This window comes from Micropterus salmoides, unplaced genomic scaffold (genome assembly GCF_014851395.1).
Source record: "Micropterus salmoides isolate LMB-PRFRI ecotype aquatic unplaced genomic scaffold, ASM1485139v1 Ms_hic_scaffold_5, whole genome shotgun sequence".
Taxonomy (NCBI): Eukaryota; Metazoa; Chordata; class Actinopteri; order Centrarchiformes; family Centrarchidae; genus Micropterus; species Micropterus salmoides.
Window position 1 is genome coordinate 28730767 of NW_024044237.1, and position 27554 is coordinate 28758320.

Genomic DNA, 27554 nt, shown 5'->3' on the forward strand with positions numbered 1-27554 from the left:
GACACAACCATGGGACACAACAACAAGGAAGTTTAAATGTAACGATTCATTAAACCAAAGTGAAGCGTTTCTCTACATCAAATTGGCTTTGATAAAACATTAGGTGGCAACCTGTCTCGTTTGGCAGTCGACTGAGACACGGCGGTGTGAAAAATAGCAATGAAGTGGAAATAACCTTTGCAATCTTCTGTGTCGTTGTAATGTTCATGCATCGTTTTGTCAGGGCAAAATGTTTAAATCGCTCCTGATTTCTAGTTTAACGTTACTGTTTCCACTTGGACATGCATCACTAACGTTACCACTCGTTATCAATACGTGGCCATTCAAGAATGCAACGGCTGCAGGTAGGTCCTAAGGTTTACTTTGTGTTTACACGGAATTGTTTCAGTCTAGAGTTTAGTCATGTGACATCTGCAGACAAACAAATAGGCTGTAATGCTTCCCGAAAAAGTAATGGTGGAAGAAGTATTCAGATCCTTTAACTTACTTAAGTAAAAGTAGCACCAATAACCCAAACACTCTCTACAAATGAAAGCCAAGCATTTAAAAATGAAAAATTATGAATTATTTAAGTTAACGAATAATCAGCAAAATGTACCTAAAGTAGTCTATCAAAAGAACTCATTCTGCAAAATGGTCACTGTCAGTGTTTTACTATTATATATGATCATGGATTAATATTACTATTATTATTATATTATATTATTATTATATTACTACTGCAATGTATGTTTTAATTTTACTGCTGAAGTTGTTTAAGGTTGTGCTAATTTTAACTAGCTACTTTTAGACTGGTGGGTATTTTAATCTCCAATGTTATTCGTCCTGTGAGAACCATTTTACTGTAAAAAGTCAACTTTACATTTATTTAAGAAGTTGGATGAATATCTCAACCCATAAAGGAACACTTAATCCTTCCATTTATGAGAAACATTTACTTTCAAAACCACCAAATTTGGAGATGCATGGACAGGAAGAGTATGAAAAGTTCAATGTGAATAAAAAGTAACTAATAACTAAAGCTGTCAGTCAAATGTAGTAAAGTAAAAAGTTCAGTATTTGCCCCTGAGATGTGGTGGCGGAGCATAACATTACATAAAATAAAAATACTATAACAATAATATAAAGTACCTTAAATTTGTACTCAAGTAAATTCACTTAGTTACATTCCGCCACTGCCAAAAAGAAATATTTGTGCATGTTGGTCATTTGATTTTTCATTGTTTTGAGCACCACCATATTGTTTCTGTATGCGTCTGGAATAATTCACTTTGCAGATCAGTTACAGCAAATTAACACAGCCTACTGGACCTTTAACTGTACTGTATATTGTACTTTCCCTTTCAATTTGACAATGAAAACAGTAGTTTGGTGACCAGATTAATTGCCAAGTACCTGTATTGGTGTAACTTAAATGGTATCAAAAGATGATTATTTTTTATGCTGGGAAAATTCTCACAATGCTGGTTACTGAGTCTTACATTCAAGCAAAACATAAATCGTTCAAACCATTTTATGTGGATATAAAGTACAATTAGGCTTATTTAAGTTTGCAGAGAAAGCATAACAAGGTGAGCGATGACATTTTAAAGAGAAGCAGAGGGCGGATATTAGCCTCTTGCTGACAGTCTGATGTGACTTGTTATTCTAGAATATGATATGCTTTATGTTTGTGACATGAATCTACTTTAAATTCTTAAATAACAACTACAGGTCTAACAGTCCTGTTAGCTTCAGAGCAGCAGTTCTAGTTTTATAAATGAACTTATTAGCATATATTCATAGCTGTGCACACTGTGTCATTAGATGACTCAACCGTTCTCACTGATTCATCATGCAGCAATCTGAGGCAAGACTTGCTGTGGTGGAAAAACAGAAACTAGTCATGAAGTACACTTTATAATTCACTAGGCTTAATTGGAGATAATTTCCCCCCTTTTTCTTAGTATTTATGATCTTTTCTTTGCTTAATAAAAATTTTCATTTAATTCCTGATTAGAATTCTGATTAAATGTTTAAAGCTGAAAAAAGGTAACCGTTTTGATAATCAATATATTGTTTTAGTCATTTATCAATTTAATGTGTCAGCCATTCTCTAGTTCAAGCTTCTCAAATGTGCTTGTCATATGTGATAGTAAATAGAATCTCTTTGAGTTTTGGACAAACAGAGAACATTTTAAGAGATCTGCTGGGCTTTATGTCATCTTATAGACCAAATCAATTAATAAAAACATTTTCTGCAGATTAATTAATAATGAAAATGTTTGTTAGTTGCAGTCCTAAAATGTTTAATTTTAACAGTTATGTATGACTGCAACATTGAACCCAATGACCAATTTTCCATCACCTAAGGAGACAGAGCATGTGTGTGTGTGTATGTCTTGAATGTGTGGTGGAGTATAAACTCTGGTAGTCTCCATAACCAGTATTTTCAGGATTTCCCCCTCACACTATTAAATGCTTTTTTGAGGTATACTTGTGACTCCACTTCATCTTAAGCGTACAAGTGTGTAAAACCATCAGAGTCGTAGATGTGGATAGGAAATGGGCAGAACCCACTAGGCTTCATAACTGCCATTGCCAGGTCTGCTACCACTCTATTTGATTTCCTTCAGGATGATACATTGGACATGTTCAAATTGAAACTGAAAATATTTCAGTATTGCTTGTGACTTATCTGTCAAGTGACTTTCTGCCAGGTGCACAGCTGAACAAAATGATAGAAATGGTGTTAAAAACATCTCAAGCGACACATCAAACCTGCAGGTGTTTAAAGTTAACTTAAAAAACTCACCATTTGATAGATGGATACCCTTTAATTTATCAGATGTAAATCACCTATTTTCCCTGAGGTGGGTATGAAAAGGAAAAATGTACCCAGCTATCTGTTCTGTGTGGGAGGATATTTAAAAGTGTAGTCTGTGTGCCACTACTATTGATCCGCCCATGCAGATCTCTTTTCCTTTGGGGGCTTGCAGAAGCAGCTGACAGTAGCAGGCTAATCCCTTCTTCCATTCTGCTGCATTTTCTAAGTGAAAAAGTGTAATGCTTAGTTTGAGATAACAAAACAGAATCATATCCTGAGACAAGAGCACTTACCAAAGATGGTAGATGAACAGAATTTATAGACAAATCATAAATGAGAAGAGGAGGAATTTGTGGTATCCTGCTGAACACAGTGCTACCAGTTGGTATTTTGATCCCCTGTGGACACTTGGGGGTGGGGGGGTCTCTGTTTATTAGGAATCCATCGCACTGGTCATCTTATGCATTATCTGAATCTTTAACTCATCTGCCAAGATGTAAATTAAGCAAATAGATTTAATGAATGTAATTATTTAACCTACATATTTAACACAACTTTGTATCACAATCTCCAAGAAAGCACGGGTGAGTTGGGAGATTATTGTTGTTATTTATAAGAAAAGAAAGGATTACTTTTTTGAACCCAAATTACATACAGATTAATTGCATATTACATATTAATACTCAACCGAAGCAACATCTAATTTGAAAAATGTACCCTCCCACTCCCAAGATAAGGATTAGCTACCAAAATGTTTGGTAGAATGCAACAGCATGGCCAAAAGTCACTGGAATATAATTTGACATGTGGAGGGTGTTATCCTGGGTACGATGTCTGTTTTGTAGTATATATGTGTACTGAATTTTTCACTGTGTTGTTTTATACTGTAGCATGGAGTGTCCTGCAGTCCGGCGGCTCAGTGTTGGATGCAGTGGAGAAGGGCTGTGCCCGCTGTGAAATGGAGCAATGTGATGGCAGTGTAGGCTACGGCGGGAGCCCAGATGAGTTTGGAGAGACCACTCTGGATGCCATGATCATTAATGGGTAAACCATGGACACAAAACGTGCTGTTATTAAAAGTAAAAGTATATTTAATATATTTTCAATGAAGCGGTAAAGATTGTTAACATGGAAAATCTATTTTCAGTTTAGTATTCAGTTTTATTATTGCAAATCTTATGTTTAAGCGCTTTTGGTAAAAGCCTAAATCTCCAGTAATGGCCTCCCTAACGTGAAGCATAATATAAGCAAGAAATATCACTAAATGAACAGAGACATGTTTGTGACTATTAAATTAGAAGTGACCTACATTTAATTGAAAATGGCCTAGATTTTGACTTCGCTAATTAGGCACCTGCAGCTGTCAACATATTGTGTAACTGACAATTTGTGCTGGTGCTGACTGTGCATCTTTAACATTTACAGCCATAACTGGTTGACCTTTCCAGCCACCCTTTCTTTGATAAAGCACTAATTAACATTCTCATTAGGATCTGAAAGCTTTCCAATTATTAAGTTCTTAAGTACAAACATTTGCACATTCCAAAGTTGCCATGGGAGGTAAATGTCAGCTCATGATGAGAGACAAAAAGCAAGCAGCAAGCGGTTTGTTATTACTCTATGGAATGTTCCTTCTTCAATTTTGCAGGAAAATTGACTTTTTTTGGTTACATAGTCATGAATACATTGTGGTGAGAAGATAGTCTCCCACACACTATCCAATATAGCTGCATAACAAATACAATGGCTATCACTGGCAGACATATTGTACACTTTGACTGAGCACGAGAATCAAAACACATGTACATTTTTAATGCAACCCAATAGCCCTGCAATAAATACTACACTACCCCAAAACAACACCCAAATGAAAAACTTAAAATGTTAAATTTTTGATATCGCATCTGGGAGAATTTGACTCATCTCTATGGCAATTCTTGATGCTATAATTTGTTATGGTGGATAAATATTAGAAACATCTCTCTATAATGCACTCCATAACCAGAAACATCCGTTTCTTTAACGCTACTACTCACTGCTTCCCCGGTGCCACCACGGCAGACATTTAAACTCCAGGACCTAATGCCATCGCTCCCGTCCTCCATCACAAGGTTGATAGTCCATGTGGGAACAAATGACAGCTCTTCAGCAGTCTGAGCTGCCAAAATCAGATTTTTACAGTCTTTTTAACTTTTTAAAGCAGTGTGGAAAGTCTGTTTTTATCTCTGGTCCCATTCCCACAGTTGGTCGTGGTGCTGGCCGCTTCAGTAGACTCCTTGGCCTCCACGACTGGCTCCAGTCGTGCAGGGCTCACGGTGTGTGTCATGTGGATAATTTTTAATATTTTCTGGCAAAGAATGTCTCTTTTTAAGACAGACGGACTTCACCCAAACAAACGGGGCTCAGAAATGTTAGCTGCTCACATACAGCATGTGGTGGGGTCCACACATGACTTACGTGAATGACTAATCATTCATGCAGCACACCTGGACACACCACCGGTCACTGAACAGAACTCTGCCTCACTGCCACAAACAACTCCACCTGCTGGCATGTAAAGCCGTGTCCCAAAGACTTCTATTCCTGTCATCATCACGCATAGACCAGTAAACCGAAATGTGCACATCCCACACAGAAATATTAGTAATCTCTTAAGGATTAGGACAACTGCACCAACTCCAGCACCTAGAACAAACACATTTAAAATGTCTCTCTTCAATGTGAGATCACTTTCAAGTAAGACTTTTATCTTAAATGATTTTATGTTGTCTGCAAATCTAGATTTTATGTTTTTAACTGAATCCTTGTTGCAAGTGAATGACTATAGCCAGCTAGCTAAACTATATCCGCCTCAATATGATTGTTTTAGTCAACCGAGGGTCAGTGGTTGTGGTGGTGGGCTAGTGAGTGTGTATAGGAAAAATTTTAAATGTCATCAAGTACGCTGTGATAAATTTAACTCCTTTGAAGTTTTCACTCTTAAAGTTGGAGGGCTGCAACCTATCATATGTTATAATTTATCGCCCCCCAAAACCGCCTGGAGGATTTTTAACAGAACTTCCTGAATTTTTATCTACTCTGGTTTGAAATTATGACAGAATTGTTCTTTGTGGCGATTTTAATATTCATGTTGATGACCCCAACAATGTTAATGCAACTGACTTTTTAAATATGGCCACTTCTTTTAACTTCAAACAACATGTTAAAGGGCAAACACATAACCGTGGTCATACACTGGACTTGGTTTTTACCCTGGGTGTCAGCGTTTCCTCTGTGGAATTGGTGGACATGACCATATCTGACCACAGATATATTGTTTTTAGCTGCGATTCGCCTGTTACTCATGCCGCCTCACCAAGCTCTGTGTGTTCTCGCATTTTTAATGAACAAAGTGTTTCAAAGTTTTGCGCATTCTTTCAGAGCCAAAGCCAACACCTGCCTGATTCCAACACCAACAATCTGGTCGATCACTTCAATCATATCTGCTTGTCGTCTCTAAATATTACTGCTCCTCTAAAGGTTAGGTCTACGTCTAAAGCTAGTAAGCAACCCTGGATAAATGACAGCATTCGCAGCTTCAAAAGGGAATGCAGGAAAGCAGAGCGCAGATGGAAAAAATCCAGTCTCCAAGTCCATTACCTCAGTCTGAAGGATTTATCAATTAAATACAATAACATGGTTAAGGATGCGAGAACACACTATTTTTCTGAATTCATTACTACACAAACACAATCCCAGGTTTCTGTTTAAGACTGTGGATCAGCTGGTAAACCCAACCCCTCCTTGTGCCTCAGCTGGAAGTAATGATGACTGTGAATTGTTTTTATCTTATCTTTTATCTATCTATCTAAGGTGGTGTCAATCAGAACCTCTATTACCTCCACGGCCTCTTACTCAGAGGTTCCTCACCAGCAACAAGACAAGTATTAACCAGTTTTATCCCAACGACATGACTTGTCTGAGCTTTTAAAAACAGTATCACAAATGAGTGTCCTCCAGCCCACTTGATGTAATACCTACAAAGTTTTTACTGAAAGTAATAGATTCTGTTGGGCCCCATTTGATCTCTGTTTTCAACAGCTCCCCATCTACTGGTTTTGTCCCTGATTATTTTAAAATGGCTTGCGTGAACCCACTTTTAAAGAAACCTGGTTTAGATCCTTCTCTTCATCAAAATTTTAGACCAATTTCAAAATTGCCTTTTATTGCAAAGATTCTAGAAAGAATTGTGTCCAAACAGCTGCTTGTTGTACTGGAAAATAACAAATTATTTGAAAAGTTTCAGTCTGGTTTCAGGAAGTACCACAGCACTCAGACTGCCCTGCTTAAAGTCACCAATGACCTTTTAATGTCTGCTGATGAAGGCATGTGCTCAGTCCTGGTACTCCTGGACCTTAGTGCTGCTTTTGACACCATTGATCACAACATCATGTTAGACAGACTGAGGCACTGGGTGGGGATCTCTGGTACGGCCCTAGAATGGTTTTCATCCTACCTGTCAAATAGGAAGTTTTGCGTGTCTGTAAACAACTATGTCTCTTCGTTCTGTCCAGTTAAATATGGTGTGCCTCAGGGGTCGGTCTTAGGACCCATTTTGTTTTCCTTGTATCTGCTTCCCCTTGGACATATTATCCATAAACATGGTATTTCTTTTCATATTTATGCTGATGACACACAAATGTACTTGCCCGTCAGATCCACAGACCCTGGAATGCTGAGTTCACTTACCAACTGCCTTTGTGAAGTTAAAAAATGGATGTCAAATAATTTCCTCCAGCTGAACTCCGACAAAACAGAAATCCTGGTCATCGGGTCCCAGCAGATGGCAAACCAAATACTGCCATCTGCTGGTTCCCTAGTAAATCACATTAAGCCTGTTGCAAAAAACTTTGGTGTCTGGTTTGTTAGTAATGTAGCTGCCAGGCTTTTAACCAGAACAAATAAATATGACCACATTACCCCTATTGTAGCTTCACTACACTGGCTCCCAGTATGTTTTAGAATTGACTTAAAAATTTTATTGATGACTTTTAAAGCTCTTCATGGCCTCTCGCCTTGTTATATTTCTGACCTTTTAGTCCCATACGCACCAGCACGTACCTTGAGATCCTCGGGCAGAGGTCTGTTGTCTGTTCCAGAGTCTCGACTGAAAACTAAAGGGGACAAAGCGTTCGCTGTCAGGGCCCCGAGGCTCTGGAACAGCCTGCCCGAGGAAATCAGGTCGGCTGAGTCAGTGAACTCTTTTAAGTCCCTTCTTAAAACATACTTTTATAGGAGAGCCTTTCCCGATCTTATTTGACTTTATTTTATCCCTTTACTCTATTTTACTTATTTTATATTTATCTTAAATGTGTATTTTAGTCTTTTCAGTGTTTTCTTGCTTTTATCTTGTATTGTTTTTGGGGTATTATTGTCTTTACACTTGTTAAAGCACTTTGTTACTTGTTTTTGAAAAGTGCTCTACAAATAAATATTATTATTATTACTACTACTACTACAGCACCACCAGAAACTATTATACAATATACTATAGGTCCAACAGATGTAAAATGTATACAGTGCATTTCTAATAAGTTGCATTACACTGTAAAGGGAGTTTCTATTTTTCCGTACAATTAGCCAGTTAATAAAATATTAGACATTGTCGGCCTGACTACCGTTTCATGGGCTTCACTCTTTGTGATTTTTAGCTAATCTCCACCACAATATGTAAGAGGTAGAAATAATACAAATACAAGTTAACTCTGACAATTGTGTGTAACAGTCAGTGTGTCAGTGCATGCACTCTATTGCTACCAATTACAGTGGGGGCAGCATCAGAGACGTGCAGCTGTTGTAGTTTGTACTACTCACCAAGCAGTTTGTAAAAGAGATAGATTACTTGCTGCCTCTTTAAAGGTTCCCTGTGGAGTTCTCTTGTATCCTTGAGGTCTAACAAATGTGAAAAATGCATGTCCTTCACCATAAAACATTTGCAAAGCTGTTTCTTCTTAAAAGGTTGTAACCTGCATTGTTTGTGCCTTTGCTGACACATTGCTGTATCTTGGCACATTAACTCCACCTGTAGATCTGTGGAATACTGAGGAACGATTGGCGGGAATGTGTATCGCGTCACCTGTGAGCACATGAGACAAACAACGAATCCCACTTATAGAAAAATGGCTCCATAGCGCTACTACAGTTCAAAAACCTCTACAGGTTACCTTTAAACAGATAGCACTTCTGTCCAGTAAACCAGTAGTAATGTTTATTTGCTGTGCATTTTCTGTGACCAGGGATACAGTGGAGGTGGGTGCAGTTGCAGACCTGAGAAGAATCAAGAATGCCATTGGAGTAGCGAGAGCTGTGATGGAGCACACTGAACACACACTGCTAGTAGGAGAGTCAGGTATGGGATGGAAGTAAGAAAAAAAAAAAAAAAATCATAGTTAATAGTTGGAAGGGATAATCTTACCATTAATTCACCGACCAACAAATGCCTATCAAGTTCTTTTTAAATGCAGTTGTGTAGTTTGAATGAGGAATGGAATATATTTTAGGTAGACACCTTGATATTTAATTTTGCATTTGTTATCTTATACATTAGGGTCAAAGCATTTTATGCACCTATTTAAAGTGTCTTTTTTGCAACACTTGAATAAGCTTTTATCCCTAGATCGGTAACATCAACAGTTAGCAATGAATGCATGGGTCAGAGCTACAGATAATGCTCTGTACGTAAATAGAATGATCGTATAACAGAAATGCCCAGAAAGAAAACATGTATGAGAACGTTCTTTAGTTTTTTTCATGACAGCAGTAAATGAGTAGAGAAGGAGGAGGTGCAAATCTCTCTGCAAGTCATTTAAAGGAAACTGATGGCTAATATTGAAACATTCCACTGACAAGTGTCTTTTAAATCAAATTATTTGGCTCCTGTGTCAAGAAATAAGGAAAAACTTTAGGGAGTAGTCACTGCTGTTCAAAACGGTAGCAATGTAAGACTTGTCCTCCCTCACAAGCCAAAGATACAAGCCTAAATGAGATGAGATTGGCTCTAGTTCCTCCTTTGTTTGAGACTCTTTGTTTTCTTACAACTCAAGGTCAGTGTGGACCCGAATGTGTAACTTGACCTGAAAGTATTACTTCTCTCTTTATAGCATCCTTGTTTGCTGAAAACATGGGCTTCGTTGCAGAAGACCTGACTACCAACAAATCTGTGAATATTTTCTCACAGTGGCTGAAGGGCAACTGCCAACCTAATTATCGAAAGGTGTGTGTGTGTGTGTGTGTGTGTGTGTGTGTGTGTGTGTGTGTGTGTTTTTCTCACTTGTATTGGCTACAGGGGTGGTGCCTCATAAAGATTGATATTAAGCAGGAAAATTGACAGGCATACTAAAGTAGTTCAGAAAAAAAAAATCAGCTTTTTTGGTAGAGGTGATGCCCTACAGTGCTGGGTTGTAACTAGTCTTTAAAACTAACTTGTTCACTTCCCCAGTAGCGCCCCCAAATCTCCAGAATGACATTTCCTTTTTAAGTCAGAGTTATCATTCCAGAGAGAGTATGAAGTGTCCTATTGATCAAATTTACACCATTTTACACTGTCCAGCACAAGGACAGTCCTCTACTGACTGCCACTGAACCACTTCAATACAAAACTTACGAGTCAAGTGCCTTGTTCACACTCATCTTATTTAATTAATGATCGACTGATGCAATGATTTTTTTCCTTTCTCCTCTGTTTGTTTTGGGACCACTGGGAACTAGGGTAGTTCAGTTTTTAGGGTTTTCTGTAGGTAAATTTGAAATACTGTAGAGTGCATGTGCTCTACTTAATGGTAGTATTTATTTAGACAATATTTTAATACTTTGTATATATGTTTATTATTTCCTTATTGTCTGGGCCCCTTATACATGCTTGCGATAGCTTACAAGGGTGTCCCTATCCGCAAATCTATATTATTTTCTATGAATGTACTTGTATTTTAATGTCTTGTGGATAAACTGACTGATAATCTCAACAATAGTTGAGAAAAACACAAAGCGGAAGAAGCTGACAAAACTTGTACTATACATGTTTCCCCGAACTACAACTCTCATGCCAAGAAACCATCTTGTTTAGCAAGTACAATCCATTTACCAAAATAGATGTGGTTAAGAGTCGTAGAAAACAACAGTAAATACTGACAAATGGTAAAACACAAAACAGAAGAGCTAGTACTAAGTATTGGTCCCCATACATGTAGGCATTCAATACTTGTATACTTTGACTTGTATAATCCATTTGGCAGTCTGTTTTTTCAGATTGTTGCTGAGATTGAACTGTACCTGAAGAGTTGTTTTATACTAAAGAGAATGTTTTTAAGGGTTTTTCTTTCACCTTCAAGAAATGGAATATAACAGACTTAATTTATGAATGGACTTTCATAAAGCACTCTAGTTGCTCTCATCCATCCATCGTCAACCATTTATCCTGCGTACAGGGTCGCGGGGGCTGGAGCCAATCCCAGCCTACGTCGGGCGAAAGGTACACCCTGGACAGATCGCTAGTCCATCACAGGGCCACACAGACAAAAAAACCCCACTCACTCTACATGCAAACTCCACACAGAAAGGCCGGGGCAACCGTGGATTAGAACCCACAACCTTCTTGCTGTGAGGCAACAGTGCTAACCACTGCACCACCCCTCTAGTTGATCCCAACTTTGATTTATTGATGGCATGATGGAAACTCTGTAAAATGTTAACGTTAATGCTGATCCACATTCTATATGAAAAGACCTTTGTTTTATCATTTTAGTTTACCTTTTATGGCCCTAAGTCTGCATTTTGTGACTGTTCACTTAAACTCAAAATCAGACACTTTTTTTTTAGCAGAATTCCTCTCACCTGTAACATCAAAGGAGTAGAATGAACTTTTCACACCTCCCTGCAGGTGAAGCTGGTACACTCAGTTATTCATAAGAGCAGAAAAGAGGTAGAGAGACAGTGAAACCTTTTGTTAAACTACACTACACTCCACTCAGGTACATGCAAATGTAAATGCTCCGTATTTGTATACGCCTTTCTAGTCTTTTCGACCACTCAAAGTGCTTTTACACTACATCTGCATTCACCACACTGAGCCGAAGTGCTCAAACAGAAACTAACATTCACACACATTCATACACTGGTGGAACAGCCACCAGGGGCAATTCAGGGTTCACTATCTTGCCCAAGGACACTTTGACATGCAGCCTGGAAGAGCCGCGGATTGAACCGCTGACCTTCCGGTTAACGGGCAACCCGCTCTACCTCCTACAGTCGGTCTCAAAACAGTATTCAACTGCTAAATAACACATTTTAGCTGCAGCAGGAACTTAAACTGGGATGTTTTGTTCATATGATGGTTCAGTCACTGGAAACAAGACTTTAGAGAGATTCCAAACCGAACAACACTCCCTACTCTTTATTATTAGGTACTAAACCTCTTTGTGACAATAGTGTTGAGTTTAATTTTATTACAGCAAATTAAAGCAAATGCAGTTTACCTTATGTTTTGCTTGAGTGTTGTTAAAAAATTTAAGTTCAAGGATATTGGCATTGTGCAAAAAGTGATGACATTTTCTTCCCTGTCAAAAGAATGTGTTTCCAGATCCTTCCACATCCTGTGGACCGTACAAGCCCAAGGGAACATTCACACAGAACAAGAGCGCAAACCATGCCAATGTGCACTCCCATGACACTATAGGTAGGTTTTATCTGCGAAGGGTGTGAAGTCAGCTTTCCTCAGGCATTTTATACAGTGTAGTATTTAAGCACTTACTAGACTAGACAGGGATAAGAGAAAGTTTAGCAGCATGACATGCTGGAACACAGACAGACCTAATGAAGTAGATGTTAGCAGGGAACAATTTAGATTTGAGGTCTTGAATTTATGTTTCTGTCAAAATAGATCATATCTTAAATATAAATACAAAGAATTTAGTGTTACACTATCATAAAACTACATGCACTACTTCAGGTATTGTAGCTGTCAGGTAGGACGCTAATCACTTCTTTTGTTTTGCACCAGGGATGATAGCTCTTGATAAAGATGGCCATGTGGCTGCTGGTACCTCAACCAATGGACTAACTCACAAAGTTCCAGGGTATGTACATAATGTAGATGTTAAGTGTCAAAAATGAGCAGAACGTGCATTAGTACTTTGGAGTAAGTTCATTCTTGGCCTTGGGCTACCTTGTCTTTGCTTTTAACTGCATCTCATGTTTTGGAAAGCCACCCCCCGGTTTTATTACTTTTATAATTAGTAAAAAACATATGGGAGCTTAGGAGAGAGCTATCTAATAGAACTGTTTTCTAAGTGCTTAAGATTTAGGGATTTTCCCCGTTTGGTTAAAAAAAATACAGGTTTTTATAACAAATTTCAGTACTGAACAAGATTATAGATCAAGGTTATAAATCTGAGTGTTAAGATGATGATACACAGGGCAACTTTTTGAGCCATGTCGCTGGGCAATCTTGCTGGTGGCATGTCAGACCGTGTTTTGAACTAATAGCGGCGGTGTGGGGCGGGTGGTGGAGTGGTGGGGGAAGGGGATTACGGTAGTAATCTTTACTCGTTACCACTGAAGGCAACATTGCCCAGCACCATTGCTCTAAAAGTTGCTCCGTGTATCATCAGCTTTAGAGTGCACTTATATGGTATATTAATTTATATTAATAAAAAAGAGTTAGTCTTTTGTGTATGTGTGTACACTTGGCATTTATCTATGTTTAAACCCTGGTCATATTCCTGTCCTGTAGCCGTGTCGGGGACTCTCCCATCATTGGAGCAGGGGCCTATGCAGATAGCTCAGCTGGTGGTGCTGCAGCTACTGGAGATGGAGATGTCATGATGCGCTTTTTGCCAAGGTACCTGACCCATCATCCTTGTATAACAAAAAGTCCTATTAAATTAGAAATTCCTTTCAATTACCTTGTGTCACTAGGTACTCCACTGAATGGAAGAAAATTTGTCTCAAAGCCATCAATGGAATGTCAAAAATCATGTTACCTACATATTAAACTCTTATTTCTCTCAGAATAAAAAAAAAATCCACAAAAGTATGTTAGTAATGTGAAAGAAGGTTTATTTGTAGGTTTATTTGCAAGTGTGAGCAGATATGGTTTGCTATGGTTTCTTCCTTTTTGAAAAAGAGTTTCCTATCATAAATAATCATCCATCAGAACATCTCTAACAGAGCTGCATTTAAATTTTATGAGAAATGTTGAGGGGATCACAAATCCTTTGTGCATCCTAACCAGCCGCCGTTTGGAATAATAGGATTGTTATATGGCTTTTTCCTTGACAGAAAAATTGTGTTTCAGAGAATATTGACATCAGTGACATGTGTAGTTCTTAAACAGCCAATTTATGGTGTGAAAATCTTGCTGCAAGTGCAACAATACCATTATAAAGAGTGGAGGCGTGACTATATTGCCCCAAAACTGTCATTTGTACATTTTACAGAAGAGACAAATACTTCACAACTTCACTGCTGTTTGTCTCCAGGCTGTGAGAATATGGCAGTCTCAGAGGTTGTTTTTTTTTTTCCCTTTTAAAGATTTATTTATCCAAGATAGGTTTTTTTTTTTTTTTTTGGAGTACACATACTGTTTTTTTTTAAGTTGCACTCAGATTTACATTCACAGTCACACACAACCACACCTCAGGGCTACCAATTTCAATCCTAGTTCTGAGTCACTTCCTGGAACTTTTGGGTGGTTACGCTTTTCAAAAACAGCTTGCTACTAGTGGACTGAAGTGTGTTTATCATTCATTCTCCATTCCCACATTTTTCCCAGCAGTCCAGGTATTTTAAACTGATAAGTGTAGTTACAAGTCTTTCTATGGACTTCACTGTCAAAATGTAGAAGTAACACATCATGACCAGCAGAAGGCCATTGCCAGTCCAAACATCCTGACTCTCCCCTTTTAAGCAGTGTTATGTTGTAACATAAGTGCAAGGAAATAAATTTACTACATATTTTCCACTTTGCAATTTCCTAAACATTTGGGATTTTAATGCGTCACTCATTGTTTTATACATTTGACCTCAAGCTAATGGAGTTAATTGCACCCATAGTATATGTTTAGAGCAAGTAATTTGCATTTCCAGTGATGGTAAATCACTATAATTTCTTCCCATTTGCTGATTTCACACACCTACAAAGTAATGTAATGACTCTTTTGCATAGCAGTGAGTGAGGCTGGGAATATTACTGTTTTTAAATAATATTTAATCAGTGTTTGTTGACATAATTTTTGCATGAGTTATATCCCACACCATAATCGCAGGCACATCCTCATCATAACCCTGGTTGGTGGCCCTGACAGCCCTCGTTAGTTTGCCTCATGTGTACTGCATGTATCCCTGCCAACAGTTACTTGGCCGTGGAGCTGATGAGGGCCGGGGCAGATCCCTCAGCAGCCTGCAAGACGGCCATTTCCAGAATCAAGAGGCATTACTCAGACTTTTTTGGAGCCATCATCTGTGCTAACACAACAGGCCATTATGGTGAGTGTGTAGGTTCACAAAGCATACACAGACTGTTCAGCTACTGCCAAAGGTACTGTGACACACACATACACACCCCTACAGAGATGTTGACAAGCAGATGTATATGCATAGGCTCATTGATAAGGGCATGTTAAAGTTCCATAATAAAGTTGTCAAAATATATTTAAAAATTACAACAAAATCAAGTGTAACTTAGGCCTGAAAAGATTAAATATTGGTAAGAAAATTTAAACAACTACAAGGTCAAAAATGTATGCAAATTAAAAGTAAATGTCAGCTTTTTGTTTTAACAATGCAGTTAAAGACCCCAGTTTCATTGAAGTTAGTCTTCTGATCACATTTTATATATGAGTATTAAATGATGCCTTAATGAGAATGGGGGTAAAAAGTTTTTTTCACCTGTGCATTTAATTTTCTTCTTTGATTTCCCAAGGTGCGGCCTGTAACAAAGCCCCTGACTTCTCCCAGTTCCACTACATGGTGTCAAACTCCGAGTCAGACACACCACTCCTGAAATCTGTGGACTGCTTTTAAATGTATGGTTATCTGCAACTTTTGTATATGCTTAGATTAATTAACAGTCTCCATACTGTATTTTTGATTTTTAGTTTTAATTCTTAATAAAAAAATTAAAAAAAACTTTAGGTTCTTTATTCATCACACTTTTCTATCTCATGATAGCTTTGAAACATACATCTTTGAAAGACTGACATTGACAGAACATAATACAAATCAAATGCAAATAGATACTTGTTTAAGTACAACTTTTTTTTTTTTTTTTTGAAATAAATCGAGTGGTTTGGTATGATCTGAAGGTCATACGGTTGATAGATATTCTCCATTAAGTGTCTAGTTCAATATAATTGTGCGTATTTCCCAAAGATAATGATGAGTTATCAGGTTCCCTTCTGTATCCATTTATTTATATCAACATAGGCATCAGGATTTCATTTAGAAGTAATGGATTGCCAAAACACATTTAACAACCTGGGAGGATGGATACCCCTGGTCCATTCTCTGCCCACTGGAAAAAGTCACACTGTTTACCCTTTTGAAAGCTGCAGGTGTAGAAATTCCGGCCGTTGTTGGGTCCTAGTTTCAGAACAGTCCTCATTAAACAGCGTTTCCCATGTTGACAAAAAGGAAAGTGTAAGTCAGCCCACTGCAACAAAGAAAACAAGGATTTATTAACTTTGTTGTAGACTTATTTCAGGCATTCAACTTTCACAACAACATGCAAACACTGTTTATGAATATGTTAAAATTAAACATAGAAAAAATAAGTTATTTTTCAGGCTACACAATGCCAGTGATGAGATAATTTTCACCTCAAAGAAGTTACACTTGGTCTCTCTGGGAAGCGAGCAGGTATAGAACTGTCGTCCCTTATTCTCCCCGTCCTTGTGGACCACTCTGAGGACAGCTGGACGACGATGGGATGCACAACAAGGGGCACTGGTACTTGAAGAAAAGGAGCTGTGGCTTGTCGCTTCTATTTTGCGTGTACTGATAGGTGAAAAAATACTCTTATTAGTTAGAAATAAATTGAAAATAAAATGCAAGCATTCCTTGTCAACCCTTATTAGCGAGCAAACAACCTCTTCATCTGTGGTGATATGTGTTGTATTTTATTTAGTTTTTTTTTTTTTTTTTTAAACAATGTTGCATAAAAAATTCCCCAGTTAGATGCTTTTCAATCCCACTTATCTCCCTGAAGTTGCAAAAACCTTATCTTATTATAAACTTATTCATGAATAGCCAAGCTAGAGATTCACTCACTGTGAGTTGGGGGTTCCATTTTGAGCATTGTTACTGGGAAAGGGACTGTGATCAATTCTCATTTTCTTGGATGTGTGACTGTAGGAGGCCAGTGATTCCCCATTGGAGAGCTCGGCACTTTGCTTCTGCCAGCCACCAGAGGCATAATTGGGGCTTGTTGTCCCTTGGCAGATGCTGTATTTATATGAACCTTGCTGTGCCGCCGAGGAATTCAAATGACTGCCGGCTGGGGAGTTTACAGGGTTTGGCTTCTTGCTCAAGTCAGAGAAAACAAGGGTGGAAGTCCCAAATGCAGACCTCCAGTTGACTTTGAGCTCCTCTTGTGGCTTCTTAAAGACAGTGCAGGGATATTTAATCAAATCGGGTGATGCATCAGCGCTGATCACTTTGTGGACTGTGAAGGAACCAGTGTGAGAAATTTCATGTTCAGTAGCCACAGCTTATTCTCATGCACTGGCTGCTCTCATAAAATGCAGGTTGTTGTTAGCTTCCCATAAAATCTACTATTAAGCAGCAGACTGCTATGTAATAAAAAAAGATATCACAATCTGTTGGGCTGAAGATGCCCTTATGCAAAAGTATATGAAAAGAGGCCCAATATAATAAAACTTTGAAAATGATGAGTAAATGTTTTTAGTAATGGTAAACTATGATCATTGACATCAGAGTCATTCACTGGGAGCAGTTAAAAGTTCTTCCATCCCTCAAAAACTTTAACATTAAGGTGCCCTCGAGCAGGGCACTTAACCCCCAGCTGTTATAGTGGAGCAGCTTAGTGGTTAACAGTAGATGTAAATATGTAACAGTAATTTCCCTGGAGAAATCACTGTCACTTCCACTTTTAAAGGAATAGTTTATGTAAAAATGTAACTATTGTCATTACTTAATACATGTCAGTTCAAATAAATAAATGCAGGTGTTTTTGCACAGTTGAGGATTATTACAACCCGGGTCGTTGCAAGTACAGTTGCTGTAAACAGGCTTTACATTCCTAGTTTTAGGCAGTTTTCATGTTTTATTGTTAAATCAAAAGAAGAATTTTACAAGCACTTCTTTTTATAAGCACTGTAGCTGCATGCCTGAAAATTCATGTTTTGGTTTTGAGAACATTATCTGAACCAACTGCAGGAATCGATGCCAAAATGAAAGGCTGACATACAGTATGATTGTAAATTTACCCTTGCTTGGAAAGCTCAGCATAAAAATCAACCATGGCAAACTGTAGTTTTGAGGGATTATCATACAGCTGTTCAATCAGCTATCTGAAATTTGGTAGATCTTAAAAAATGAAAAACTATAAAATACAAACTAAACTATTCAACTGTGGTTTGGGGGATGCAACAGAGAGATAACGAGGACATTTCTTTAACACTAGTTCACTGATGCCGTAATGTATCTCAAGATAGTCTGGGAAAAATGGCTAACTGACAGATTCGCTCATTATTTGCACACTAATACACACACACACACACACACACACACACATTAAGTCACCCTGCTCAACTGCAGTCATTTGAACAACTAGGTGATTGGTGCCTTGCTCTGAATTCCTTAAGCATCGATGGTAAACGGCTCATGGAATCTTTGTGCTAAACTACAGCTACTATTTTTTATTTATACTATTCTGTCATCCAATTAAATTCACTGACTGTAAGAAGCATAACATTTCACTCACCCTCAGGTCTCGGAGTGAGGCAGGCATCACAGGCTTTTGTTTCTGGCTGGTTGATTAGTGTGCAGAGTTGACAGGCCCAGTCCTCTTCCTCCTTCTTAGCCACATTATCATTGGTTTGCTCATTGTAGGCCCAGCCGATCAGGCTGTTTCTGACTGGGAGCTTACTAGATAGAGGAAATACAAGAGTGACAATGAACTTAATGAATGAAATGTGTGCAACTAAGCAGAAAAATGTTGCTGTGTAAAAACAGAATTCAGGTTCCCTTAGTGTTTACACAGACACATTTAGTACATTATAAAAACTTTACATAAGTACCTATCAAAAAGACAAAATGTTTTATTTCTAAAAATTTTTTATATTTTGTCCACCCTATTAATATCAATGACGGACTAAATATTAGCAACACTTAAGCATAACAATACAAAACAGCAGCACAAACTACAGACTCAGACTACAACTTCAAAATGATACAGTTGAATCAACAACTTTCAACAAAAACTGAAGATTCTAAACTTAATGAAGGAAAGATTTTTGCAGAGCTTTTGTATTGCACTGCATTACTTTTAATGAGACGTACCCAACAAACTTACAACTGAGTGAATTTAAATGTTTGGAAAATGACTCTTCCATACAGGGAAATGTTTTATTACTGGGAAATTTTATTAATTTATAATTATTTAAATGTGTGCATATGTAAACATAAATTTTCTTTATTACATGCAGTTAGTCCTTGGGAGTGCAAAATGAGCAATAAATATAAATTATTCTATTATTGTAAACCAATTATATAAAATACAGACAAAGAGAAAACTTTAACTAGAAAAACCATTTGCAGTTCAAGCAGAGGATGAAGATGCAAAAAAGCAATGTGTTTCATATAATTGCTCCAAGCATACATGTTAGTGCTCTGACATGAAGCTCAACTATGTTTGACAAGGAGGCAAATCTGCAATGCCAACAGTCATGAAGGAGGAAAGTAGCAGTGGCTTTCAGGAAACTTTCCTCACAGATTGCTTTATCAGCTGTGTAATGCGTTGTAAGGGCTTTAGGCTCTAACCCCTTGCAAAGCTTTGCTCAAACACAACCCAGGAGGTGTTGAGCCTGTGCCCTGTCTGGCAAACATAGCCTTATATGCGCATTAATTTCTCCCCATAACACTTCCCACTCCCTGCCAAGCCCATCTGCCTGCAAAGATGGCCTCTCTAAATTCTAAACGTATTATCTAAAAGGCTTTAGAACTTTCTGCAAAGACTAGGTTTTTAAAAATGACACCTAGCTTTTCTGTGTTGCTTTTTGGTATTAAATTAAAATCACTAAAATGCATTAAGAGGCATACTTCAGGTACTGGAAACAGTGCTGGTATCAAACATTTGCAACCAGCACATAGCCCAAACTTCATTGAAACACTCCTTACAAGAATGCAAGACAATACCTTTTCAGTCAAAGTGCCAAAGGTCTATGAGGATTTCTACCTACCTGATGTCAACCCCGTTGGGATCTGCCTTCTGACAGCGCTTGCAGAAGTAAGTCATCCTGCCGTTGTCTCCAAGACGACAGACTGTGATGACATGAAAGCACTGGCTGCACTGGGGACGCTTGTAGACTTTGTAATGTTTGTAGAGAGGAGAGCCAGATTTGCGACACTGATAGAGACGAGGAGGGCAGACCAGAGTGAATAAAAAGATGAGGATAAAGAGAAACCATTCACCTTTACTTACTTGTCTATTATGCACAGACAGGAATGTTTGTTTCTTCTCTAAGCAGTGAGGTTTTGGCTTTTACCCTGCTTCCTTGGCAGTACATGATTTTAAGTTAATCCATTATTGCTGTCAGTCTTTGTGAAAATATCTACAAGTAAATGTGTATCCATTTTAATATGCACATGCAGATGTAGGATTACCACCAAAACTGTTTTATATACGTATATTTTTACTATTGATACAACCTGCTAACCTTATAAAACAGAAGAGTGAAATCACGCGTCATCTTCACCAAGTGGTGGATCTGCTCGTCTGTCAGCTGCTGAACCTAAGAATGAAGCGGCAGAGTTAGTTACAGTTCACAGCCAGAGTGTGAATAAACCTTATTTGGATAGCTCTTCATTTCAAAACAGAGACGAAGGGCGCTTCACAGTCGGCAAATCAATAATACAAGCATATATACAATAAAAACACCAGACATGAATGAAAAAACTGGATTGAACATGATGCAACAGAGAAAAATATATTCCCAAGACTTGCAGCCCAGAAAGCAAGAACCTGACTCTGGCTCACACTTTGTAAGAAAAAAAGATGTAAAGTACACAAACACACACCACTTGTAGCTCTTTCAGGACAGCTAGGGGCTCGATAATGGAGGAGAAGCTCAAAGATTCAGTGGTCCCAGAAGAAGATGAGGCCAAAAGTCCAAGATTAATGTTTTGGTTCAGTGTGCTATATTCTTAAACCCCATCTAATACTTTCTAAGGGGAGCAGAGCAGAGCCCCGGGTAATAGTTGAGTAATAGAAGTATGCATGCGGCAAACTGTCTCTTACCGGCAGTAGATGGGTCACTCTAAATATATATATATATATATATATATATATATATATATATATATATATATATATATATATATATATATATATATATATATATATATATATATATATATATATATATATATATATATATATATATATATAGTTTGCTTAATTAAAATATTCCCTAAGAGCAATGTGAAGCAATTGATCTCACATTATGCGATTTCCACATCTGGGATAGACATTAGAAATTATTATATATAATTTTACTCTCAATAAAGACAAAAACATAAAAGAAGAAAATTTAAAAAATAACACAGCACAGAGGGGAAGGCATGTCTGTGCCGCAATGCGCTTGTTTGTCCGTTTCCCTGTTTCACCCTCCTCATTTCAATGCTTCAATTTTTCCTGTGAGCGTTGTCTTGCATTTTTACCCTCTTTTTTGTTCCTCTGCTGAACACAATCCATCATCTTTTCCATACCTTCACGGCTGGATGGAGGCCCGAGTCAAACAGGGCTTCGTTTTTAATGATGTTGCCGACTCCCGGCATGACGGCCTGGTCTAGGAGAACATCACAGAGCGCCCTGTGACTTTGGCTCCTCAGTGCCTCCTCAGAGTGGGAGAAGCTGAACTTAGGGGAGCACACATCCAGACTCTCCATAGCCCTCACCCTTTGCTCACAGTCCTCTGTCACCCTGCAAGCACACAGTTTTATAGTACTGGAAGAATTTAGAAAATATATGGCTGCTGTTACTGCAAGGGCGCTACGAGGTCAACTGGTGCATGCTTGAGATTACACATTTCAAAATGGTTTCTTTCATATATTCTGGTTCAGTTTGTTTCTCGTGAGATAGGACAGCATAGGTGAAATTTTCTGACAGAAGAAATAATGTCTGTCTGGGTACTGAAGGACCTTACAGTCAATGAGCAGGACAAATGTCGAGCCAAAAAAGGCTGCGTTTTTCATGCAACAATAGTCACTGTCTTCAGACACAGCTTAATGTAGGACATACTCACTGAATGAGACTCGTACCCCAAGGTGAACTACGATCACCTCAATCTATCTAGGCTATGCTGGTGTCCCCGTTACCTTATTTCCACAGTGCTGTCAAAGAAGCACAGAATGTCTTTAGTCAGGTGTATTTCCAGCACTGGTATGGAGCCTGTCCTATCCTTCCTCTCAGCAGGGTTTATACGCATTGATCCATTCATACCAAAGTGGACTCTAAAGGATTTGAGCAAGCAAGAAAGAAAAGACAAATTCCATTTAAAGATAGTATGTCTCAAGTTATATAAGACTTGACAACAATAGGACAGAAAGGTAGCCTGGAGGTTGAAGACCCCATTGTGTAAAAGAAATGACACAGGGTCCAACCTAGTAATAGCTTGTGTATGTCTTTTAACAGCCATGTGAACTGCTGAACACTTCTACCCGAGGATGCCCCTGACAATAATGCTACCCAGAGCCGAGCCATGAGGTACTTAAATATACAGCAAAGTGGGCTACTGAAGGGGACATGGAAGGGAATCATGTCTTGTAAAGCAGCGATGTGGAAAAAGTACCGTCATGGAAGTACCATGTCCAGTTGCCAGAGAAAAGGCTAACCAAAAAGATCTTTAAATCGGATACAGCACACATGTATCCTTGGTAAAGAGAGGTTTCTGGAGTATTTCTCCTTCTGATTTACATTTTACTGTTAGAAATAATTAGCAGTGTAAATTTAATATAGTCGAGCAAAAACTTTCACAAGGAACAATGGAAGGAGGAGACTTTGAATACACCTAAGCTCTGAAACTACACAGAACCATATAGAAAAAGCAATCTACAGTGAGGGCAGAGGTCCCTATGTGCTCAGTTAAGAACAGGTACCCTACCACAGGCAATTACCGTAGGCAGGCAGACAAAGGTATTCCTGAAAGGTGGCGTTTATGCGTTTTGTGTGATCTTGGTGTTGTTGATGATTTTCATTTTGAGTTCCATTGCCCCCTGCACAGTGACTTGAAAAATCATCTGTTTAATATTTCAGTTGAAGAATCCTGATTTGTGTTGGATGTCCGAAGGTAACACAGAGTTAATTCTTTAATCAGGAGATTTCTGTCATGGCCAGATTTATAGAAAATGAATGACAACTAAGTCAGAGAACACTGTATTCAACATAATAGGACATTTCGGTTCCATTCTCTTTGTGGAAATTTAATGTTTTGAAATGTTCTGTTTTTGATTTTGTAGAACTGTATAATATGACTTGCCTCCTGGTTACTGTTGCTGTCTAGTGTCTCCTATATTTTATGTATTGACATCACTAGACATTACATAATGCAAGATAGAGAATAATTGTTCTAATGATCATAAATGATTAAAAACAATTAACTTATTTCCCTTATTATCCTCCAACATACAGCAAACACAAATGCACACCACACATATAAATTAATTTGACAAATTAAGTGAGAATATTGAGAAAAAAAGTTTACAGATGCCTCCAAATGTTGTGACCCACTACATTCTGTGACCAACGCAATGAAACAATCATAATTATCGCAATATAATTATCCTCAATAAAAATATAACAAATGTTCAATAAATGTTTGATTCAATTCATCTGAATCGGGAATGAATTAGCACTTCATTTTTCTATGAAGATATTTATTTTGTTGAGGAAAAGGGACTGAAAAAAGATTTTACTTAATTTTACTCATTCTTATTTGTTAAAAAAGGAGATTTTATAATTGTTTTGAATTTTCTACCTCATATACGTTAATTGATCCACTGTTGGGCAAGTGTTTGTCATGTTCTCACCATAAAGAATAGTTTTAAACCACAATTACCCACCTTCAACTTTCACTCAGGAGCAAAAATCAGCATTTAAACTTGAAAGAAATACTCATTTAATATTTAGCATGATAATTTTTTTATACTGAATGATATTGTGATAACATTTTTGGCCATATCGCCCATACTTACTTTATTACCATTGTAAACATTTTTATCATACTTCATCACACGTCTCTCTTTTTTGGAACACTTAAATCACAGCTATCAACATGTGTGACCCTATGTAGCTTAAATATGCTGGAAGCACCATGTCTGGTAACAAAATAGGTGACTAAAAACGTTGCAGTAGCAAAAAAGCTGAAATTCCTAATTGACCTAATCTGACGGTAACATCATATGGTGTAATGCCCAAACTCCAGGTAACTGTTAGCACTGACTAAAATAGACATTACTTGGAGATATGTTAGGTTAGGTATTGAAAATAGTGGCTGCCTGAGTGAAACGTTACCTCAGAGCTCTTGAACCAAAGTACATGAAGAGCTCCTTGCCCAAGGTTTCAACGCCGGTGTACTGACGACCAAGAAAACTGTGGAAGGCATTTCCTTCGGAGTTGTTTTTCTGTGAGGAAACGCAAGCTGGTTAGCATGCAGCAGCAGATATAACGTTACCACCTCTTTCACGTTAGCTTGAACTTCCATCGCAAATTGTGACAAACTGTAACGTTAACTTACGGTGGTTGTTGTCAAACTGCCTCTGATGTCTTTCAGTTTCTGTCCTTTTTGAACTTTAGAACGGATTTTCTCTCCATTTAATGTGCACCCCGGACCTTCAACCATCTTGGAGCTCGGATAAGAAAAAACATTAAGTCGCAGCTGTTGAATTGCTGTTTGTTGTCGCCTTGATTCCCGCCGCGGAATTCAATTTTGCGCATGCGTGGTACTGTTGTATCCGGAAATAAGGCGTTGCATGCTTTTTATATACAGTCTATGGTTGCATGGTGCCTGGTACATTAAAGGTGCATTAACCTATTTATCTTACTGAGAAATCATCTTTACTGCTTAAAAATTCTCACTTGTAGTTACATTTGCATCGCATAAATATTAATCAAAGTGGTGGAATATTTATAAAAGTTCACTCCCCTCCCTGAACTGGTTTAATTGAAAATAAAGTAATAGTATTGCTCAACTTATGCACAGACAGCCTGCAAATTATTTTATCAGCCTTTTTATCACCCATAAGGTGCTTTTGTTCTAATCTGTAGTCTGTCCATGGGTGTGAGTAATTTCTTTTCATTTCCACATGAGGGTGCTAGAGTACTATGGTAGGTCCTTCAGCCCACACAAAGACATGTCTGTGATGTAACCTGTAATATAATGTTTCAGGATATAGCTTGAGAAACAGACAGACAGGCAGGCAGGCAGATCGGTAGGTAGGTAGAAAGAACGATAGAAAGACAGACAGATATATAGTAGATTGATAGATAGATAGATATTATTGACAATTGTGACAGCCCTGTGTGGTTTGAAGGTATATGTGTTGTGCCAGTACTGCAGTACTTCTGTTTGAGGAGCTGATCTTACCCAGATCTGGAACACCTGGGCCCACACCACCGGAGATAGAAGCCCCACCTTCTAAATTGGCTGTCTCTCATCTTCCCTGCCAGCAGCTGCACCATTTTTACACATCCACGCCTAAACTACTGATGCTGCTGACTAAGACATCCCATAGTTGAAGTGTAATTCTGTTTATTTTGTGTCATAATAAACACTGTGTTCTTCAGGCAATGTCTTTCCCATTTTTGTCATGGCCTTTGAGCCAGGTTATGACACACTGAGTTCAAGTTCCACAAAATATCCTTGAAATGTCTCCCTAACACCATCCATTGTACCATCATCCCAAGGTTGAATTTGACTGCCAGATGTGAGTCATCTAGTCATACTACCTTCCATACCTCTCTCATGTTCATTGAAGGTGTCCCATCTGGCTAATAAAATTCAAAGGAATTATAATTTGCATTATTGTCAAAAGATTTTCTGCATGACTTCCTTTAGTAATTGCAACAACTTGTTTGCTCTGCAGTTTTACCATCCAGAAGCCTTTCTGTGGGCCCAGATACTAGATAGACTCCATGTTCTCTAGCCAAGTTTGCAACCATGCCCTCCTTCAAAAAAGGCAGCACTCAGCAATAATGTGTATTAAAATCTGAGTGTGCTCTCTCAGGTTGGCTCCAAGGGAAGTGGGGCACTTCAAGCTGGGTCTCACCCAAAGAATTATAATGTAATTCAATCCAAGTTGCTAAAAACCGGATTGTGCCCTCTTGCAGTCCTCTCTCCCAGGATAAAAGCAAAAATGTTCCCCAGCTTATCTAGTTCTGTTCCTTCTGCAGAATGAGACATATTAAAGATTAATTAAAGGGCAAGCACCATGCCATGTTGTCTGATGAGGCTAAAATGGTTCAGATTCAGTTTTAACATTTTGTTTTTTCAGTACAGTACATAAAAACCCAAAATGTATGTTAACAAAAAGTTTGAAAAAAAAGGATCATCATTAATAGAATTTTTTGCAGGAATATTCAAGTAAGTTAACAGTGGAGAGTGTCGGATAAGGGATTCATATACTAAATTAAAGAACTGCCTTGCATTCATTTTAGCAAACAGACTATTACAGTATAGGCTTACTGCAGTTATCCCAGTTTTAGTTGTGTACACTGCTGTGTATTTTGCTTGGATTATTTTTATGACAGGAGGTTATTTTTGACCACAATGACCAAAATGATAGAAGACAAATCTATTAATACACATATTCATGTTCATATTCATGTAACTTTTTATTGTACATGCACTGTAAAGTTCTACATATTGCTTGCATCCGAGGGTAGAACAGTGGTTTAAACTTTGATAAATTTGGTTAAATGCCAAGAAAATAATGAAGCACAAACAAACAAGTGGGTAATACAATAACTAACTAACTAACTAACTAGTTAAAAAACTTTTCTTGCAATATTGCAGTTGGAACTAGCTATTTTCTCTGTATTCAACTTGAGCTGTATCAACATCTAAGGATGGTCTGTTCATATAATACATTGTTTCTGACGGTTTTCTTTTATTGTATTCAACTCTACTGAGTTTAACTACATCATAGCAAACTAGTTCAGTGCATTAAACTCACCATATCCAACTGTTATGTAACACAATGGACAACTACAATGTTTGCCATGTTTTCCAAGCGTAAACAGTGCTTGATAGCCTATTTGTACTGTATTTTTAGCCTCCTATTTGTACGTCCTTCATTGTCCCTTCGCACTGATGCTTTGTGCACCAGTGTGAACTATGAAACATTTATTTGTTGATGTGCCCCCACACCAACCCTTACCAACCCCTTTGTTTTGCTGCAACATCAAGACAGTGACATCTGCTTTGACTAGGTACAAGAAATGGTATAATATAGGCTCTTAATCATCCTTAAAGGAATT

General features: G+C 38.0%; 2 protein-coding genes across 2 annotated transcripts; one reads left to right on the forward strand and one right to left on the reverse strand.

Annotated features, from left to right (window-relative positions):
- Positions 1-15967, forward strand: aga (aspartylglucosaminidase). The gene is made up of 9 exons (XM_038699654.1): positions 1-344; positions 3697-3850; positions 9082-9194; positions 9946-10058; positions 12407-12515; positions 12840-12915; positions 13572-13679; positions 15192-15325; positions 15762-15967. Exons 1-9 carry the CDS (start codon positions 230-232, stop codon positions 15860-15862), a joined length of 1023 nt encoding a protein of 340 aa, XP_038555582.1. The 5' UTR covers positions 1-229; the 3' UTR covers positions 15863-15967.
- neil3 (nei-like DNA glycosylase 3) lies at positions 15966-24918 on the reverse strand. Its single transcript, XM_038699653.1, has 10 exons — positions 24814-24918; positions 24591-24700; positions 22397-22531; positions 21788-22001; positions 20737-20811; positions 20260-20426; positions 18783-18946; positions 17108-17501; positions 16657-16834; positions 15966-16490 (listed from the first exon to the last, which is right to left on the reverse strand). The coding sequence occupies exons 1-10, from the start codon at positions 24916-24918 to the stop codon at positions 16308-16310; spliced, it is 1725 nt and encodes a 574-aa protein (XP_038555581.1). The 3' UTR covers positions 15966-16307.
- Between the last annotated feature and the right edge of the window lie 2636 nt (positions 24919-27554).